Raw genomic sequence first — 22,583 nt, 5'->3', positions numbered from 1 at the left:
CTGTTTTTATTATTCCGACTGCACTTCATTAGAACATAGATCGTGGATGGATGTGCAGATCCCAGGAGAACAACTATAGCTGCACAGAACAATTCATATTATCGAAGGATAAAAATGATATTTAATTGATACTAGCAGTAAAGCTCGGCATAGCTCGGGATAGCAATAAAGCCCGGCGTTGCCCGGGCTTTCTTGCAAACTTCCTGAATAGCTGTTAGGGTTAGGGTTAGGGTTAGCTGTTAGGGTTAGGGTTAGCTACCCTAACCCTAACCCTAACAGCTTGGCGTAGCGGAGGTAAACAGTCCCCGGGGCAAAGTGGAAATTTGCGTCCCCCGTAGGCCTTAAACTTGAGTGGAATTGAATGGAAAATCCCATAAGGGATATCGATTTATTGATTTTTTCGAATATCGGAAGTGTTATGGAAAAAACTTATAACCACTGACCTAAATTGGACCAAAAGCCATAATCGTACCGAATTTGAATGGAATCGGTTGGAGTTTGTGGAAATGCATAACGACCATACACATACACACACACACACACACACACACACACACACACACACACACACACACACACACACACACACACACACACACACACACGTGCACACACACACACACACACACGTGCACACACACACACACACTCTCAGTTTTGTAGATATAGATAGATTATAATAAATTGCTTATTTAAAAATATCTTCAAATTTTGTGAGTTTTTAGTTTGTTGTGAAATATTAGGTCATCGGGTCTCCGCATTGTGGCGTACAGGCTTAAGTCATACTTCTGTTTACTACCGTAGAAAATCACAGAACCATCCGTTCGACATGCTGTTAACAGTTTCAGAATCAGCTAAAATCTACAAGATATGAGTATGTAGACGAAACTGATCTGGCCAGCTAAAATCTACAAGATGAATATGTACACGAAACTGATCTGGCCTTTTGGATCACTTAAAAGTAGGGTGCCCAGTAATTTTAATGCGCTCTATGGATCCTCCGGAACTCACGAATGGTACACGTTGTGTAGTCACTAAAGCATGTGGTAATGTCATCAAAGTGGAGCTACTGCGGGACAGTCGAAGGGGAAAACCTGAATGATAATCAATGAATAAAAATGATATAATATATTGTTTAAAATACATTCATGCTATCTGTCTTTTACCACATGTTGCCAGTGATGCCCGTCGAAGCCGGGCACCTTTACTAGTATATGTATGTATGTATATATATATATATATATATATATATATATATATATATATATATATATATATATATATATATATATATATATATATATAGCCTCATCACTCCCCCCACATAATAAAAAGCAGCACTCTCCCTCTACACTTCTCTCTGTCTCTCTCACCCCCTTCTCACACCCCTCCCTCCCACAGTGTATGGCAACGGTTGTTGAGGCATTGCTCTCCCACCTCTCCCTCTTCCTCACTCTTCCCTCCTATCTATCTCCCCCTTTCTCACCCCCCTCCTAGCTTTCCCTCCATCATCCCTGTCTCCCCTCTGTCCTCTCTCCCCTCCTTCCTCTCCCCTCTCTCCTTCCCCTCCCTCCTCTCTCTCCTTCCTCATCCTCCTCTCTCTCCCTTAATATACCTGTCAGCAAAGTGAGGGGTTGTATTTGCGAGTAATAAATAATCACAACACTTAACAACAGGGGGAAAAAAACTAATCCCTCTTCGGCACGACACACAAGAACCAATTACACCAAACCAGGCAAGTGAGGGAAATATCAAGGGGTGGGGGAGGTGAAGATGCCCTCGGCTTTTGGTTGCAGGGCTGGCTCCAGGGAGAGCACCAGGAGAGCAACGACAGGAGCAAGCAGGAAGACTCCCAAGGGCAGAACGTCCAGGAAGCAAAACAGCAGGATCAGATCCCAGCGCAGAGAGAGTATCCCGAGAGTGTGAGAGCATCACTGGCCATCCCAACCCCACAAACATGACAATTGAGTGTTTGTATTAATTTAAACAACTCTTTTGAAGATAATTAACGGCTTTATTTCATTATCCTTTATCAAGGTTCATCCTTGGTCACCTCGCTGTCCCTCTCTGGGGTCTGAAATTCACCATTTTTTCGGCCTGCTCAACAATGCCTCGATTTGGAACAAGCCACAACAGTTTCTTAAGGATAAATTGTTTTTTTTCATTTTCCTCACTGATATAATCGAATACCTGTTCATCATACCGACGAATCACTGGATACATTGCAAAGCTTATAAACACCCAGAAATGCCAGAGTTTGTGGCTATATTTCATTTCCGCACATGCCATAACCTACAGACTCTCTAAATCAAAGCCAAATTTCAAAATTTAAACTTCTTAAATGACCTCAGCAGCTGCAGTTCCGACTGCCAAAAAAACAAAGAAGTGTTAATTTGTACAATTTGAACATTGCAGATATCTCCGTGTACATGGTGACCGATTGTTGATCGCTAATCACTTGCCAAGCCAGCCATTCCTTATCAACCATTTCATTGGAGTGCTTGCTTGCTTGAGTACTGAAACCACTTGGCGAGCATTATACAAGGTGCTTGGTTGTTCGTTTCCAAGCAATGGCCATACCTGGCAAAACTATTTGCAGTGTCACTGAATATATTGATCAACTTGAACAAATTTCAGGACCGAGTCACCTGCGTTTAGCCCCGCGTTGTCCTGTGGTCCCTCGTGCGTTGCATCACTCGCTCAAAAGGTGCAATTTTATTTTGACGTTTCCCCTTTTTGTATGATCTTCTTTCATTATACGACCCATCACTTCGATATAGATAGATGCAGGACATTTGAAAAAATTGAACGTTTCATTTTCAAAAGTCTCTTCAACCCTTTCATTGAATTGCTTGCTTGGAGCACTCTTCAAGCATTAATCTCCACAAGCTTCCATGGTGATGCTGCAGAGTGGTTCTCCATGGGGATTTCTCCAGAGTTAGGAAGGCAACATAAATTAGATGATTACAATGAGTAAAAAATGTTTTCAGATGTTACAAAGGAATGAATCACCACATCATGGCAGGATAGCCGAGAGATACGCATGTTCACGCTCAGCTGTCTAGCCTGGGTTCGAATCCCGACCCTGCTATAAACTTTTATCCCGGTGTTTCACAGGTAGGACGATTCATCATTGTGTGTGCCGTCACTTGGATGGACATTAAACTGCATGTCACATCTGCCGGAATCCTCCCCTCACCCCCTCCTGACTCTCAACTCCCTTCACTCTCGCATCCCATCTCTATCTATCTCTCTCTCTCTCTCTCTCTCTCTCTCTCTCTCTCTCTCTCTCTCTCTCTCTCTCTCTCTCTCTCTCTCTCTCTCTCTCTCTCTCTCTCTCTCTCTCTCTCTCTCTCTCTCTCTCCCCCCCCCTCTCTCTCATCCCCCACTCCTCACCATCATCCTCCACTTCTCCCCCTCTGTTAAGGTGACTGTTAAGGACTGAAAGTTTAGTTTTGAATTCAAAACTGCTTTCCCAGAGTGCAGCATGTACGAATCAGATTTGGAGTGAGCCGACCAGAGGGGTGCAAAGGTCGCTGCATGTGTGAGCAAGCATGCATGCAGGCAGGTCTTTGCCAGGTAGGTAACATGGATTTTAAATGCTCCCACCTGGTTTTACACAGAACCCAGCAGTTAAAAAGAAAATGTTTCTGTTTGGGTACGTTTTTTTCACCCTGCGCTTCCCTTCCCCTCACACTGCCTTCCCTTCCCCTCCCCTGATGCTGCTTTCCCTTCCCTTTCCCTGACACCACATTCACTTTCCCTCCCCTCACACTTACCTCCTCCCCTCTCCTCCCCCCCATGGACATATCTGGGTGGTCTCTACATGCCGCATTAACATGCTGTTTTAACGTACCTCATTTCGTTCAAACCCATACTACCCCTCCCCCCACTCCTTCTCCACAAGTCCCACTTTTAAATGCAATTCAAGAACCATTCCCCTATTTGCCCCTCAAGTCCCCCTACTAAACACAAGTCCAGAACCCCCTCCCCTTGCGCTTACCTACTCCATAACCCCCTCCCCCTTCTCACTCCTCCCCTCCTCCTCACTCCAACCCCTCTCCCAGAGTGTATAGCGACGCTTGGTGAGGCGTCGCTCTCCCGCACCCCTTCCTTGTGGAAACCAGTCATGTGACTCTTACATCAGCAAATTCACCTGTGGAACCAACTTCCACATTCTCTTCAATCTCATTCTTCCCTCCAGGTATTCAAGACAGCTGTTCAGCACCATCTGAGATCATCACCAATCCAAAACCAGGATCCTTTATACACTCATTAAACCACTCTCCTCCCCTCCCCCCAAAAATAATTTTGTTTCTGTATTCATCTTATCTAGCCCTTGTATTCTCCCTTACCCCTCAACCTTACCCACACATCTATTGTTGTCTGTCTCCGTTTATTTTCTCCCTCGACCCTGCTGTTGACATTTCCCCCTTCTCTTTATGTTGTTACTTTTTTAATGTTGTATCCTCATCTGTTCTGTGTTCTCGCTCACAAATTCTGGGCGGATGTGAGACACAGCTCACAAATTGTCTGGCACAGCATATTGGAATTCAGGTTCCTGGCCACGCCAATAGGGGCACCCACCCACTGTGTTTCTTGAGCGATAACATGTGGAAACTCTGCCCATGGGCCTACTCTGCCCATGTGCCCATCTTCAACTCAGGTGATCATCATGCTTGTATCCGGGTACAGTTCAGGCTTTGGGTGGGAGAATTCTGCTCTCGGCCAAATGAATGTGTCAAGCTGCAGCCTCAGCTCCTCTCTACAGATCAGCATCCTTAGCATATATCAATATCTGATCTTTCTGTCTCTCTGGAAACTCCTCTGGAAATCCCCCAGTCAACCTCATTGACCAGACCCCCTGGATGAAGTGCAGTTTTTGAGGCTCTATGGACTTGCAATTATGTATAAGTTGTCGTGGACAGTTTACCTCAAACTAGGCATCCAATGTTTGTCACGAACCTAAAATATTTTGTAGAGCGAAGTTATTTCTCAAATATGATGAGCAAATAAGTATATAAGTCTACAAACTTTACATGTGAAGCACCATAGAGTTTGGTTCCCCATTTGGAAGGGTTCAGCGGCTTGCATTTTTCCTCCTTTGAAAGCAGCAAAATCCATGGTCAGAAAACTCGTAGGTGTACCAGAGATTGAGTCTTTGGACCTCCTCACTCATCCAAGACAGACTACGGCCTCATGGTCTTCTACCAGCTTTCTTCTGATCTTTCTCCTCCAAACGCATCTGCTCTCCATCCCGACCCAGCACCTCGAGACCATATGATATTCATCCAGAAACCAATACCAGGTGATCCTCCCTAGTTCTACATTTTTGATTCACCTCCAATATTTTGTCCAACTTCTCATGCCATCATTCAAATCACCTCCCTGGTTCTGTTCTCTTATCCTCAACTCCACAGTCTTTCAAGATGGTTGCCTATCACCACCGAATTTCCTCTCCCATTCCTACCCATCAACATTTATACACTCTTTAATCATTCGCCCCTCCAGCTTCCCTGTGCCACCTAAACTCCTTTGATTATCTCAATAACTGCATTGCCTATCCATGATGTCCCTCCTTCAGCGAAATAGTTTGTCCTTTGTCCATCTGTTCTCTTAGCCTGACAGAGTTGGTTTGTTTATCCTTCCACCTTATATTGTGCAACTTTTCTTCTCGTCTTGATTCCTGTATAAAATAAGAACACTTCAATCCAATATAATAAGACAGTTTGTATCATTAAATGGAGTTTGGCTTCCACAACAGCTTGAAAGTTTCCCTGAAAGATGTGTTGTCGTTTTGAAGTCATTACATCCAAAGGATCACTTTACAATTGTTTAATTAACTGAACCAATTGTACATGCTTAATAAATAGATGCCCTTAATAGATAGCTGATAAAGAGCTTTACATCCTTGACTTCCATTCAACACTGTGGTACACTCAGCATAACGTGACTGCAAATGCCTCATCACAACAACCTTTGCATATCATATGAACTGATAACCAATCTTTAGACCTGTTGGTTGTGGCAGCCTACCACATAACAACAATCCATCACAGTTTGCCTTGTCTGTTATTATAATCTCACTTTTCACAAGCTAATAGTAACTGAAGCAGAAATAAACTGCTTAACAATGAACTTTCCTCTCCATGTAAAGCAATAGCTATATACAGTACATCCTTCAGGTGAGTGTGTGAGAGAGTGAGAGAGTGAGAGAGTGAGAGAGTGAGAGAGTGAGAGAGTGAGAGAGTGAGAGAGTGAGAGAGTGAGAGAGTGAGAGAGTGAGAGAGTGAGAGAGTGAGAGAGTGAGAGAGTGAGAGAGTGAGAGAGTGAGAGAGTGAGAGAGTGAGAGAGTGAGAGAGTGAGAGAGAGAGAGAGAGAGAGAGAGAGAGAGAGAGAGAGAGAGAGAGAGAGAGAGAGAGAGAGAGAGAGAGAAAGAGAGAGAGAGAGAGAGAGAGAGAGAGAGAGAGAGAGAGAGAGAGAGACCCTTGCTGAATCGGAAGTGGCTCAGGTGGCTTGAAAAAACGTGACAGCTGTGATTCAATGATCACAACAGTATTTTCTCATATTATTGTGATTTGTATGAGAGATTATCAATAAACAAATAAATATGCAATGTATGTTTATAAGTTACTCACACAGTAAACGGTATTGAGGATGGGTTCACCAGTTTTTAGGATGTAGTCAAAGTTACGATGATCAAATATAAGAATCCCACCTGGCCGGACCATGCTGATAATATTTTTCAGAGCAATCTTGTAGAGCTGTAGGTGATCTGGGCCATCTGAAATGAAATTTCATGGACTTGATTCATTTGTACATAAACTGTTAAAAATATGCCTTTATCACAAAATATAATGTTGTGGTTCTGCAAAACCGCATGCCACTAAGGCAATGGCACCCAACATACAGGGATCCCCAGGCAGTTATCTCGTTAATCTTCATGCAGTTAGACCTTCCCCTCATGGCTAATGGGTTAATGGGATGAAATGCGTTGTGTGTGTCTTATAGCTAGGTCAAATTATATCTCTATCTTTCATTCAATCCTGATTTTCATTACAGCCCTTTCCGTTTATCCATGATGCAAATCGAAGAAAGCACCGCACCCAGGCAGCCACCCGATGAGAGACTCTCTGCCAACAGTGTACTGGACGTGCATGGCGCACCGTTTTATTCGAATCTGCGCGCCGATTTACAATGGCGTCTCACCTTGCTCCACCTTCGCTCACTGAAGCTCACCATCTCGACCACCAACATCTCCCGCACAAAGGAAAAATCTCCCCGCACCTCCACGCATCTCCGCATCGATGCAATTTATTACCAAATGAACGTGCTGCATTGCCCAGGCCACTCGGACCACGTGGAGTGGGGACGGACCAAGCACGTTAACAGCACCAACCACAGCTCGCCAGGGGTGCCTCGAGTGGGCATGCGGGACCGACACGACCCTCATCCAGTCGTCAGAACACGGCCTGAGAGTTCGGTGTAGGACACCGGGCCGTGTCGCGACAGATGTGCGAATGAGGCCACTTCTGGCCCCAGGAGTCTGGCAGGGTGGGGCCAGGATCCAATGGAAGGGAATGACTTGGATGAGGGCGCGTCACTTCGGGTCGTCGCCCCACCCTTCGCACGGGGCTAAGAAAATGCGGATCGCGAAGCTGTTCTCTCTCGTTCTCTCTCTCGTTCTCTCTCTCGTTCTCTCTCTCGTTCTCTCTCTCGTTCTCTCTCTCGTTCTCTCTCTCGTTCTCTCTCTCGTTCTCTCTCTCGTTCTCTCTCTCGTTCTCTCTCTCGTTCTCTCTCTCGTTCTCTCTCTCGTTCTCTCTCTCGTTCTCTCTCTCGTTCTCTCTCTCGTTCTCTCTCTCGTTCTCTCTCTCGTTCTCTCTCTCTCTCTCTCTCTCTCTCTCTCTCTCTCTCTCTCTCTCTCTCTCTCTCTCTCTCTCTCTCTCTCTCTCTCTCTCTCTCTCTCTCTCTCTCTCTCTCTCTCTCTCTCTCTCTCTCTCTCTCCCTCTCTCTCCACCCTCTCTCTCTCCACCCTCTCTCTCTCCACCCCCCTCTCTCTCCTCCCTCTCTCTCTCTCCTCCCATTCTCTCTCTCCTCCCTCTCTCTCTCCTCCCCCCTCTCTCTCTCTCTTCCCTCTCACCTCCCTGCCTGGTATTGTCTCTGCCTGTTCACTGCGCCCACTTCTTCGCCTCTCTGCTCCACCCTCTCTTCACTGCACCTCGTTGTCTGCCTGTCGCTGCATCTGCACTCAGGGTTGGTGTGCGACAAATGTTCTTCTGGACCAGTGGGGAGCACATATTTCCACGAGCCCTGGCAAAGTGATCAAGCAAGAGATAACGCGCTGACTCTTAAGGTGGGATCGCTCAAGCGGAGCGTCCCCTAAAGTATACTGGGTTGCGCAGTCGGCCGATCGCATCAGGTATTGAGAGGCCATTAGTTCTCATCTGCTCTCCTTCATTCTGGCTAACTCATCTTCATTGTGTGTGTGTGTGTGTGTGTGTGTGTGTGTGTGTGTGTGTGTGTGTGTGTGTGTGTGTGTGTGTGTGTGTGTGTGTGTGTATGTGATTGCGCCAGTCGTAGCTTAAATTAAGATTGTAGAAGATATAACGGGATAAATCTGCTCTGTGTCTGCTTTTGTAAATTGCTTGCCTTTTGTTGCACCCCACAAATTCCTTGCTATCCCTACTATACATACCAATAAACCCCATTCACTGTGCCACATACCTTTCCTCGCTAATTGTAAATAAATGCTTTGTATAGATATGTTCCAAGCTCGTGTTCGTCTTTTCCTTCATTGGTCCAGCATGGTCCGTATCCTAGCTTAGCGGGATGTTATCCCCCAACAATCTGTTTTTCTAGCCGGTACGTCTTTGGCAGTTACGCTCGGCTGCATCTGATCCGGTAAGGTGATCCGGTTTGAACAAGGCGTACAGAGGGCGTCTCCCCCGGTAATTAGATCATGTGACCATTTTAGGTAACCGGTTCCATAAGATGGAGGACCCTAAGTCACGTGGTTGAGTTATTGGCGTTCTCAGTCGATTAGTGACTCGCCGTGTCATGGAGTTATCCGTGTGCGACAGCCTGCGATTCCGGAGAGTCTGGTGGGAACCTGAGGTAGCTTCCCCCCTCCTCGTGGTCTTCTCACCCCGACCCCGGGTCCGCAACAATAATTTGTATTAAAAAAAAAAGAACAAAAAAATATAAGAGAAGGCAGAAGGCCAGGAGCCTTGAATTTGTATATGACGATAAACAAACCAATAAATTAATTAATTAATAAAATGGTTCATATTGTTACGGATCTAGAAACTATTTGCATTCAACATACAGATGTCACAAAAGTCAGTTATGTCGTTCAATATGTGTGTAGTCAGATCCCCTTCCTTTTGTCTAGTGGGAGAATGAAAGGCGTGTGTTGCGATTTCTTTAAGTTAGGTTATTACATCTAACAAGCCATCTAACAACCATCCCATCAACCACCACGATCCACTACCCACCCGCTGCCTACTCGGAGTCTCATGTTTCCGAGGCAAAATATTTGTGCAGTACCTTTTTTGCGAGTCCACACGCGTGGAGTGGGCGGGCTTCCCAGCATGGCTGAAATTCCGCCCAGAAAGGGCGGACCCCATGAAGGACCTGTCCAACCGGGTTGAGCGACAACATCAGCTTTGCCAAGGCCTCTCCCCGCCCAGGGGGATCTATAAATTACGTGTGGGGTTGCGAGGAGCGTGGTGGTTGTTGGGCTGCGCTGGAGTTCGGAGGGTTGTGAGGAGTGCTGGTTGCGAGGAGCGTTGCAGTGAGAGAGTCGTGGAGTTCGTACAGTGCTTGCAGTGAAAGGCTTGGAGTTAGTGAAGCAACCCTGAGAGCGGAGAGCGTTGGGCCCTGATCCCCACCTCGGACTCCGCTCTACTTGACCCGGGCTCCTTCGCAGACATGGTCTCCACGCGTGCGGCCGTGGACCGAGCCGCACGACCATTAACAGGTGCCGCACCACGGAGCACTCCTTTCCACAAAGACTCTCAGGTACCGAGAACTGTGACCCCCAGCTCGTCTCTCCCTCTCTGGCTGCGGGGGTCTTTTAATAAATTATCTGAGTGTGCATCTGGGTGTGTGGGCCTGTCTTGTAAGTAGAAACTGTACAAGTGTTCTTGAACATTGCAAATTCTTGCTTGCATATTCTGCGATAAGTCTTGCTCTGTGTCTTCTTTATTGAAAATAAATTACTGTAGAAATGTTCCCAGTTCATTTCTGTCCTTTCTTTCATTGGTCCAGCATGGTTCGGATCTGAGTTTTAGCCGGGTCTTTATACCCGATAATCCGTTCATCCTCGCTGGCACGGCTTTGGCAGTTCCGCTCGACTGCACCCGAACCGGAGTTGGTAGTCGGTAGTTGGAACTTTACCGCAGTCGGTAGAGTGACCCGGTTCGAGCAAGACGTGCCGAGGGTGTGGTTCCCCGGTAGACGACACCGCATAGTTAATTAGGTAAATTGGTTCTAGACAAAAAGACCCTATGCTACGTGGTGGAGGTATTGGCGTCCACGGTCGGTTCAGCGACCCGCCACATCACGGAATTATCCGGAGCGACGGCCTACAATTCCGGAGAGTCTGGTGAGAGACTACATAACCTCCCCCACCGAGTGCTCGTTCTTGCCACCAGACCTCCGGCCCACAACAATATGTAACCCTACGTTATGTATGCATGTAAATGTGTGATTGATGTGTTTTTCACAGTCCGATCATGCGTAATTAATAAAGGTACTCATGTTACAATAGTATGGAATTAATAAACGTGTTGACGGTCCAACAGTACGAAATTATAATGGCACTCGGAAGAGCAGATATCTCCGCGAGACAAAAAGTTTACGTTTCGTATCCTACTGATAGGCCGGATGTGGATCTGGACCTGAACCAAAATCTAATCAATTCTTCCTTGTTACACATCTAACATGTCCACCAAGTTTTGTCCGAATCCATCCATAACCTTTTGAGATATCGTGCAAAATATCGTTTTTGGCCTTATCTCTGAATGGTGAAGAATCACTTAAAAATGATCATGTCCGGATTCGGATCTTCACTAAAATCTAATCAATTCGTCCTTGTCACACACCCAACCTGCCCACCAAATTTCGTATGAATCCATCCACAACTTTTTGAGATATACTGTTAACAAACAGACAGAAAAGCAAGCAGACAAACAGGGGAGAAAACATAACCTCGACCCACCTTTGGTGGTCATAATAACTGTACTCCTGGTTCAATAGTACATAATTCATACACGTACTCATGTCCCAACAGTCTGTAATTATTGGCCTTTTCCATGGTCCAACAGTACGTAATTAATAGACATAATCATGTTGTAATACTTACTTCATAGGCGTACTCACGTCTTGCTGAGTGAAGCCATCAAGCTATCAAGCAATCGTGGTTGACGACAAACAAACATCGTGTTTTTTGGTTTTATTGCATAGATGGCCATTATCTTTTATTTCACTTTAAATCCTTTTTTAAATTTCACTTTACATAATTCAGCAACACAAGAAATTTAATAAATATCACAGTTAATCTCTGTGGAAGAAGCTACGTCTTGTCTTCAATTAGGTGAAGAGCATTTTCTGTTTTTTTCTATTTCACAGACAAACAGCCCTCACCTGTTAATGGCATATGGGGAAGACTGTTTCCCAGGCATATGACGGCATCAAATCCTTCGCCAGGTTTCTGGATGTCTTCAGGTAAAGTTAACCAGTTGGCCAACTTGATCTCTGGAAGAGAAAGAAAACAAATACCAATGAAGAGCCAGTCTTCAAAACATACAAACATACATACATTCCATTCCATTGGTTTCAGGAGCACAATTTGGACCCGAAGCAGCAACACTGTTAAGTGATTGCCCATCAAAGAGTTCAAGAGAAACCATTTATTTTAGCTTAAAATTTTTGACATTTTTTTGGAAACTTTGGAACCATCATGTAGAATGAACCACCACAGGAAAGCACCAAATAACTGTTCTCTTCATCCAGTCCACCCTTGCCAGAAAGCTGAAGGAGCGTTTCACCAATGCCCCATGACCGATGTTTTCCCCCGGAGCAGAGACGGGATGCTTTACGGCAGTGATAGCCGGTCTCATGGCCAAACTGGAAGTGATGCAGGAATAACTAACAGCAACTGGAGAGTTCATAGAAGACGATACCCCACGCAGTGTTCAGGTATATACAGTACTTCAAATTTAATAAAATAATTATTTTAAAGATCGTTGAAAAAAAGATCTGGAAGTTTAGCGTGACTGAAGCAGTCTTATACACGACCACCGTAATAAGATGACATTCAGTCACAGTTTAGGATATGAAGGCTTTATTGATCACTGTGGAGCGCAGCGTCAATACAACGAAATACAAGGAAATCAGGCACAGGTGGAGGCCATTCAGCCCATCATGCCTGTAGGACATCAGCACCACACTCATTTATCAACACAAGATCCAAATAAGAAAATGCAAATATATATATTTTTAATTTTATTTTTTGTGTTTTTGTGTATTTTTTTATTTATCCATTTATTTTAAGTTTTTGTATTTTTTAGAAATCGATTTGAAAACATATATATATATATATATATATATATATATATATATATATATATATATATATATATATATATATATATATATATATATATATATATGTTCTTATCAGGGGAGGGGGCATGGACTTGGTTGAAAACGCAACATCAACCACAACCCCCCTTGACGAGACCCTCAACCAACAGCACTCTGTACACAATGACCCATCAATGCTCAAACAACCGAAACGTCCTGTCAACATCCCCATACCCCTCCATCCCCATAACTTCGAGGTACCTATCTAATTCTAATTTAAACTTATTTACCGTTTCTTCTGCCACTACCTTTCCAGGGAGACCATTCCATGCATTAACTACTCTCTGAGTGAAAGACCCCTCCCTTACTACCGTCTTAACTCTCCTCTTCTTTACTCTCAGGCTTTGGGTCCTGGTTCTATCACTGTCTGCTCTGTTGAATAATTCATCTTCACTTATTTTATCTCTACCTTTCATTATCTTAAACATCTCAAACATATCACCTCGTAATCACCTCCTTTCTAGTGTATAAAGCCCTGTCTCCTGCAGCCGCTCCTCATAACCGAGTCTAGCTAGGCCCGGAATCAATCTCATAACCCTGCGCTGAAACCTCTCTGTGGCATCGATGTCCTTCCTGAGTCGTGGTGACCAAATCTGCACACAATATTCTTGATGTGACCCTCACTAAATCCCTGGACAATGTTAACACCTCCTCTTTTGATATATAATTGATCCCCCTCCAAATACAACCTCAAACCCTCTTTGCTTTACCTGTAGCTGCCTGGCATTGTGCTGCCTGCTTACCTCCTATATCTATTACCACCCCCAGATCCCTCTCCTGTGTGACACGCTCCCAAATTACCCCTTACATCACGTAATCTCTATTTTCATTGTTCTTTCCCATCCCCACCACCTTACACTTGCTCAGGTTAAACTCCATCTGCCAATCTTTTGCCCAATCTATACAAGTATCAATACTTTCATAAATCTGATCAACACCCCCTCTGCTATCCACCTTACCTCCAAGCTTTGTGTCACAATCAGCATCATACATAGCCATATCGATGGCCTCTTCATCACTTCAATATGCATCCTCGTGAATATAATGTGTTCATCTTTGTCCCTCGGATGGACGTTAAAGTGAGTGTCCAGTCTGCCATTATAAGGGGCTGGACGTTAAAGATCCCACGGTGTCCTTCCCGAAGGATAAGCGCGTTATCACTGGCACCCTGAACTAATAATAACTTCCTGCTCCATCAGACGATCATCCTCCGTTGGAGCCATCAACAGGGGTGTGTTCCATTACCATAGTATTCAGCTTGTAAAGTGCTTGCCAAGTGGCTTCGGCACTCAAGCAAGCACTCCAATGAAACAGTTGATGAGGAACAGCTGGCTTGTCACCTTCTCACTTGCCACAAACTCACATACTATATATGGATGGATATATAGTATGGTTCCCTGTTCACTATATGGATATATAGTATATAGTATGGTTCACTTCATGGTTCACCGAAGCTTGTGGTGAGGCTGTTGTCTTGAAACAACTTGCCTTTGCCTCATGAAAAGGAAATCCAACTGAGGGCAATCTCAGTTCCTTCCATAAAGCTCGGAACAAGTGTGTATCTACCCTCAGGAGAGCCAGAAAACAACATCTTTCTCATCTCAAGTCTGAACTCTCAAATGTCTCTCCCTCCTCCAAATCCTGGTGGCGTTTAATCAAATCTGTTTCTGGTGAATGTTCCCCCTCCATCCCCTCCCTTAACCCAAATGGCCACACTGCTGATACCGCACGTGATAAAGCTGAATGCCTAAACTCGGTGTTTGCATCGAAATATTGTGTCCAAAACCCATCGCTTTCTGTACCCACGTTACCCAGTCGCACCCAACTGTCCCTGGACTCTGTGTCCCTTTCTCCTGACAAGGTGGAGAGCTTGCTGTCAAACCTCGACTCAGATTCTGCAACCGGTCCAGACAGCATCAGCCCACATGTCCTAAAAATCTGCTCTTCTGCTCTTGCTCACCCTCTCTCTGTTCTATTCACTCTCTCATTTGCTCAAGGTCATCTTCCATCTGCTTGGAAATCAGCAAACATCACTGCCCTGCATAAAAAAGTGCAAAAACAGATCCCTGCAACTACAGACCAATCAGCCTTCTCCCAATCATCAGCAAGGTTATGGAATCCATCATCGCTTCAGACATGAAATCCTTCCTCTTCTCCAATGGGTTGATTTCCGATCATCAATTTGGTTTCAGATCAGGTCACTGTACCCTGGATATGCCGCTTCTGATCTCCCAACAATGGATGGGGGTACTCAATGCTGGACATGAAATCAGAGCCATATCCCAAGACATATTGTGTGCTTCTGACATGGTCTGGCACCCTGCCCTGCTCACCAAACTCTCTTCCTATGGTGTCCAAGGACATCTCCACTCATGGCTCACAGACTTCCTCTCCTGTCAAAGCCAACGTGTGGCCCTTGATGGAATTCTCTCATCCCCTCTTCCTGTCCAGTCTGGAGTTCCTCAAGGCAGCGTTCTGGGCCCTGTTCTATTTCTGGTTTTCATCAATGATCTCTCCGACTCTGGAAAATCCTCTTTATCTCTTTGCTGATGACTCCACCCTCTGCTGTACCATCTGTCATCCCTCAGACCGGCAAGCAGCAGCTTCTTCGCTCACTGCAGATCTGGATAAAATCACAAACTGGTCCAACACGTGGAATATGTCTTTCAATCCAGACAAATCTCACACTCTCACGATGTCTCTCCAAAACGACTGTTTGGAAAACCCTCCATCTACTTCCTCAACAATCCTCTGGAAGAAGTCCTTTCATTCAAGCTTCTCGGTCTCACTATCTGCCATGACCTTTCCTGGGAAAGTCACATTTCCAACCTGGCCTCCAAAACCAGTCGCCGAATGGGAATCCTCCATTGTGCAAAGTCCTTCCTTGGCACACCTAAACTCCTGACCATGTACAAAGCTTTCGTTCGCAGCCTGATGGAGTACTGCTCTCCCCTCCAGGATGGTGCTGCTGCCTCCCACCTTTCTCGGCTTCATGCTGTGGAAAGCAAGACATTTAGGATCATTGGTATCTACCACGATGAGGTTGAGTCTTTAGGCCTCTCACTCTCTCACCGCAGACAGTTCGGTGGTCTTTCTGTCTTCTACCGTCTCCTCTCCAGTCTCGCCCATCCCGCCCCCCTGCTGTGTCTGCGATTTGACCTCAACATACTTCCGCAGGGTGCCAACAATCCCCTTCTGGTGAAACTACCACAATCACGAATCACTGCTCACCTTCACTCTTTCATTCCTCTTTTTTCCCGCCTTTGGAATAAACTCCCACACTCTGTTAAATCCCATTCTTCCCTCCAGGCCTTCATAATAGCTGTTCACCACCACTTCTTGTCGTCCCTCATCCAAATCCCCGATCTTTTCTGCCCCCGTTAATCCACCCCAAACCCACCTCCTTCAAATTCCCTGCTTTCCTTCCTGAAAATCCCCATAATATCCATTTTGTATTCCCCCATGTTCCCCACCGCATCCCTCTCACTTCCACAGATCTCCTAACGTCTCTGTTCCCCTCTGTTTTATCCTTCCCACCCCCGCCGCTCTTCTCTCATGCCCCCCTTGTTGTGTGTTGTGTGTTAGCTCTCATATGAGCCTCGACAATGTACACAAAAAAAAACAAAGGTTCTTGGAAATACTGTCTATCCCGCTATTCGTTGATTTCACTTATTCATGGTTTATAAAATACGACCCGCTATGACATTTGCGGCCCTGTGCTTCCGTATTCGTGGTTTTTCACGGTCTTTCACAGAATTTTTGATTTTCCCTCATTAATCACGAACCGCTGAGAACCTATCTCCCCTTTTTCCAATTAAACAATGCCCCGCTATTCGCGGAATTTTCCAGTATCCCCCGTGAAGAGCGGGGTCCGACAGCATTATGAAGCGATTTGTGTTTTACAGTGTTCAAGTATATAATTTAATTTAAATATAGATTTGAAGAGGGTGAAAGTCGTATAAATAAATTAATTCTGTGTTTTACCACCGTTTTATCCAGTGTCTATTATATCATCCAATTGAACACATCACATTAATTATTCGTGCCTGTTGTTTGTGTCCTTTATAACATCCTAAAAAACAGTAAGTTTCCTGTTTGGAATTATTTTCAATTTTGTTTGACTGACAAGCAGGCAGAAGGAGTAAAAAAGAGGAAATCTCACTCTCCGTACGTGTGCGATCAAGACAAATTGAGAGCTAAAGTAAGTGAAACGGCAATCTTGTCTTCTGATTCACGTTCCGATTCGTGTTCCAAATATAACATTCAATATAAATAAGTTGTTCCTCGATAATAAACTGACAATCATAAACTGATCAGACAGACCGATGGACGGACGTGAACCAAACTCTTAACCTTGCTTTTCGCTTCGAGTGCGTGGGGTAATTAAATAGAACCAGTCAGGCTGCGCAGGAGAAATCAACGGCCGAACTTGCGACCTTAAAGACCGAATTAAAAGTAAGTGGGGAAAGGTTGGCAGAGCAAATAGCAGCCGGACAAGCCAGAGTAGGGGAGGGGGAGGGCCACTTTTGAGGACGTAAGGGTTGCACGGGGAGTAGAAGAGGGATCAATTAAGAGTAGAGGTCCACAGAGAGATTAAAAGAGAGGAATTGGGTTATTGGAAATGCTCCTGTTGGGTTTTATAATGAACCCGGTGGTTAAAAAGGAAACGACGCCAGTTATTGATTTCCGCAGGGCATTCTATCCGCAGGGATGAATCTATCCAGTTCACCGCCCCAGTAATCCCTATAGAGAAGGACAGGGGAGCAAGACAAATTGGGGATGAATAATCGTACACCGTGAGAGCCTTGGAGGAAAGGAGCTGGGAATTAGAAAAATTCTCACGGTGACACCGCACCAATGAGGGTGCTGCAAAGCTCTATCTGCTCAACCTGATCAAACTCTGGACTCCTCCGCTAGGGGATCATTAGACGCCATATTCCACACAGAAAGTGGTTCAGTCAGTCGGTTCTGGTTCTGTACAGACATTATCATGATGGTCATCACAATTTAATACTTCCTCCTCAGACATTATCATGATGGTCATCACAATTTAATAATTCCTCCACAGACATTATCATGATGATCATCACAATTTAATAATTCCTCTACAGAAATTATCATGATGGTCATCACAATTTAATAATTTCTCCAGAGACATTACCATGATGGTCATCACAATTTAATAATTCATCTACAGACATTATCATGATGGTCATCACAATTTAATAATTCCTCCACAGACATTACCATGATGGTCATCACAATTTAATAATTCATCTACAGACATTACCATGATGGTCATCACAATTTAATAAATCCTCTACAGATATTACCATGATGGTCATCACAATTTAATAATTCCTCCACAGACATTATCATGATGATCATCACAATTTAATAATTCCTCTACAGAAATTATCATGATGGTCATCACAATTTAATAATTCATCTACAGACATTATCATGATGGTCATCACAATTTAATAATTCATCTACAGACATTATCATGATGGTCATCACAATTTAATAATTCATCTACAGACATTACCATGATGGTCATCACAATTTAATAATTCCTCCACAGACATTACCATGATGGTCATCACAATTTAATAATTCCTCTACAGACATTATCATGATGATCATCACAATTTAATAATTCCTCTACAGAAATTATCATGATGGTCATCACAATTTAATAATTCCTCCACAGACATTATCATGATGGTCATCACAATTTAATAATTCATCTACAGACATTATCATGATGGTCATCACAATTTAATAATTCCTCCACAGACATTATCATGATGATCATCACAATTTAATAATTCCTCCACAGACATTACCATGATGGTCATCACAATTTAATAATTCATCTACAGACATTACCATGATGGTCATCACAATTTAATAATTCCTCTACAGATATTACCATGATGGTCATCACAATTTAATAATTCCTCCACAGACATTATCATGATGATCATCACAATTTAATAATTCCTCTACAGAAATTACCATGATGGTCATCACAATTTAATAATTCATCTACAGACATTATCATGATGGTCATCACAATTTAATAATTCATCTACAGACATTACCATGATGGTCATCACAATTTAATAATTCCTCCACAGACATTACCATGATGGTCATCACAATTTAATAATTCCTCCACAGACATTATCATGATGATCATCACAATTTAATAATTCCTCTACAGAAATTATCATGATGGTCATCACAATTTAATAATTCATCTACAGACATTATCATGATGGTCATCACAATTTAATAATTCATCTACAGACATTATCATGATGGTCATCACAATTTAATAATTCATCTACAGACATTACCATGATGATCATCACAATTTAATAATTCCTCCACAGACATTACCATGATGGTCATCACAATTTAATAATTCCTCTACAGACATTATCATGATGATCATCACAATTTAATAATTCCTCTACAGAAATTATCATGATGGTCATCACAATTTAATAATTCCTCCACAGACATTATCATGATGGTCATCACAATTTAATAATTCATCTACAGACATTATCATGATGGTCATCACAATTTAATAATTCATCTACAGACATTACCATGATGGTCATCACAATTTAATAATTCCTCCACAGACATTACCATGATGGTCATCACAATTTAATAATTCCTCCACAGACATTACCATGATGGTCATCACAATTTAATAATTCCTCTACAGACATTATCATGATGATCATCACAATTTAATAATTCCTCTACAGATATTACCATGATGGTCATCACAATTTAATAATTCCTCCACAGACATTATCATGATGATCATCACAATTTAATAATTCCTCTACAGACATTACCATGATGGTCATCACAATTTAATAATTCCTCCACAGACATTATCATGATGATCATCACAATTTAATAATTCCTCTACAGAAATTATCATGATGGTCATCACAATTTAATAATTCCTCCACAGACATTATCATGATGATCATCACAATTTAATAATTCCTCCACAGACATTACCATGATGGTCATCACAATTTAATAATTCCTCTACAGACATTATCATGATGATCATCACAATTTAATAATTCCTCTACAGACATTACCATGATGGTCATCACAATTTAATAATTCCTCTACAGAAATTATCATGATGGTCATCACAATTTAATAATTCCTCTACAGAAATTATCATGATGGTCATCACAATTTAATAATTCCTCTACAGACATTATCATGATGGTCATCACAATTTAATAATTCCTCTACAGACATTATCATGATGGTCATCACAATTTTGCTACTTACCCCAGGTGGAAAAGATGGCTTCTTTCCTCGCTGCTCGATTCCTTTTCGCGGTCGTGATCATTGCATCACTCGCATCTGAGCTCAGCACGGTGAAGCCCTCCTCAACAAGCATTTCAGACTCCGTTCTGTTGATGACATTGCAGTCTGTTTTGTGCATACTAGTAAATACAACCGTAATTTAATCTCGGGTCAAAGGGCACTAAAACTCATAAAACTCGAAAAAGCATTATGTCATGAGGCAAAAATAAATAAATATGAAAAGTTTGATTTCTAACTTTACTTCTTCACACCAACAGGCTTCATTTTTAATTCACTAAATGCAAGTAGTGTAATAATAAGCCAATTGTTTTTCCAATTAAAATTGCCTTATGTGGATGGTACTTGTTCATCAATGAGCCGGTTGTTGGTGGGAATAGCAAGAACTAGTGTACCGCCTTGATGGCCTGTGCGTGACAAACAGGGCTCACATTGAAGAGGATTGATGGCGGGGGCAGATCCAGAGATGTTTTAGGGGGGGGGTCCACTTAAGGTTAAGACGTTCTTCTCATGTTGTGAAATATACAACCAAGAAATAATACCAAGTCCAGCGATGAGCTTGTGGCAACTGGAACCATGAACCAGCCACGCTAAGTCCATGAGTTCTCGCAAAATCAAGGAACTTAGTGCTATTCTGGTTCACAGTTCCAGACCCATGGGGACCAACACATGTCTCACAACCATCCCTATCAGATCCAGTTGATGCATTGAAATCCCCCAAGACTAGAAGAGTATCTCGCCTGGGGCACTGATCAACCACAGACTTGAGTGTGGCATAGAATGCGTCCTTCATGGTGAGATCACTCGCCTCAGTCGGAGCATAAACAGACACCAGGGAAATGACACCCAAGGAGTGACGAATCCTTAGTCTCATAATACGCTTGTTGACCGGTGTTACCTTAATTGTCATTAGAGTCAGTTTATTGGACACAGCTGCAGCAACTCCTTGGGTATGGTAACCATCAAAGCGACCAGACAAATCGTAGGTGTAACCACCCGCCATGATCTCGCCACAATCCGGTCTCCAAACCTCAGAGATTGCTGCAATCCCGATGTCCAAATGCTTGAGCTCAGATGATAACAGAGAGATCATCCTCTGTTATGGATAGGACATTCCAGGCACCCACCCAAAGGTACTGCCTCCGGTCAACCCAAGGAGACCGCCGTTTGGTGGATGACACCTCAGCATCACCCCAACACACTCTCCCGCAATCTGACCCGGGAATGTTCCCCCGTGGTTTCCCTCCAATCATCAAAGATTGGGGGTCCCGAAGGCTTTTCCCCAATCCCATCATCCAGTGAGCTGCCTTGTGAAGAGAAGCTGCCCAGGAGGTACTCCCATGGAGTGGGTTTTCAGATTTTTTTTTTCTGCTTTTGGAATGTTTTGTGGAACGAAGAGTTTTATGGTAGCCAGAGTGCAAATCCTGCCACCAACCTCCTATTAAAAAGTAACCCAACTACAGGAGGATGTTTGCAGACACATGATATGGATGGGCACGAGATATGGATGGTTGTTGGCTCACAAGGAGCTCCTCCGCCCTTTGACAGGTTTTGTTCTTCATCCTGCTGGGTGTCCATATCATACACCCTCCTCACCAAGAAACTTGGTGGGGGAGACGGTTTCGTTGCTGACAACCCGACCATGGAACAGGTTAGTGCAGGTTTACATGGTACCTGAAGCAAGTCACAGATCTAATCTGGCCTGACCTGAGCTGACAATCCCGTGATAGGGATGGTTATGAGACATGTGTTGGTTCCCATGGGTCTGGAACTATGAACCAGAATAGCACGAAGTTCCTTGACTTCACAATAAGTCATGGACTTTCATGGCTGATTCTTTCATGGCTTTCATGGTGGCTGATTCATGGCAAAGGAGATTTCAAAATGATATGCTCGTTCATGATTGCTGGAGGATGCTACAGAACTGCAGGATTTACCGTAGTGCCCAGTTCCTCAACACCAACCACAGGCTTGTTGTAGCAACTCTGAAGTTTCAGCTTAAATCTAGGAGAATGGTACCATCCCAGCCTCGGCTGGATGTTGTCAAGCTCAAGGATAAGAGGGTAGCTGAGGAGTTTGTCGACAGGCCGAGAGGTGATTTGGGGGAGGGGGGCGTCTGGGTGATTTGGGAGGTCCTGAAGAGTTGTGGAGTGCCTTCAGGACTACAATATTGACGTTGCTGGTCGTTGTCCTGGAACCCACTATTAAGTGAAGAGGAACTTTGTCTCCCAAGGGACACTGGATACCATTGACCAGATTCACAGGGCCAGGCTTAATGGCAGAGCTGAGCTGTTCACTGAGGCCTATGTGCGAGAAATCTGTGAGGGGGTAGAGCATCACCTTTGGTCAAGTGATTCTCGTCCTGCTTACAGGGGAATTCGTGCATTGCGTTCATCCAAGCCCATCCCTCGGTGTACTGCAGTTAGAGCAGAGGGTGGTGGGCTCTTGACAGGAGTCCGAAGTGAATGCCCTCTGGGCCTCTGGGCCAGTCTGGGCCAGTCAGTTTGAGCAAGAGTTTCATTAGGGGCCGCTTGCAGCTTATGTTGATCTCTGCAAAG

General features: G+C 43.9%; 1 protein-coding gene across 5 annotated transcripts in view; it reads right to left on the bottom strand.

Moving 5' to 3' along the window:
- The window catches only part of LOC147013613 (glycine N-methyltransferase-like), a 97,921-nt gene that overhangs the window by 16,579 nt on the left and 58,759 nt on the right, over positions 1-22,583 (bottom strand). For all 5 annotated transcript variants that reach the window (XM_085855568.1, XM_085855567.1, XM_085855571.1 and 2 more), the window contains 3 exons: positions 19,990-20,114; positions 11,647-11,757; positions 6,639-6,784 (listed from right to left, as the gene is read on the bottom strand). In XM_085855568.1, coding sequence (XP_085711694.1) covers positions 6,639-6,784; positions 11,647-11,757; positions 19,990-20,114 — 382 coding nt within the window. The remainder of the gene's footprint in view (positions 1-6,638; positions 6,785-11,646; positions 11,758-19,989; positions 20,115-22,583) is intronic.

This window comes from Eptatretus burgeri, chromosome 14, assembly GCF_056783735.1.
Source record: "Eptatretus burgeri isolate ZD-2024b chromosome 14, Ebu_testis_v1, whole genome shotgun sequence".
NCBI classification, from domain to species: Eukaryota; Metazoa; Chordata; class Myxini; order Myxiniformes; family Myxinidae; genus Eptatretus; species Eptatretus burgeri.
This window is presented reverse-complemented; position numbering and strand designations above follow the sequence as displayed.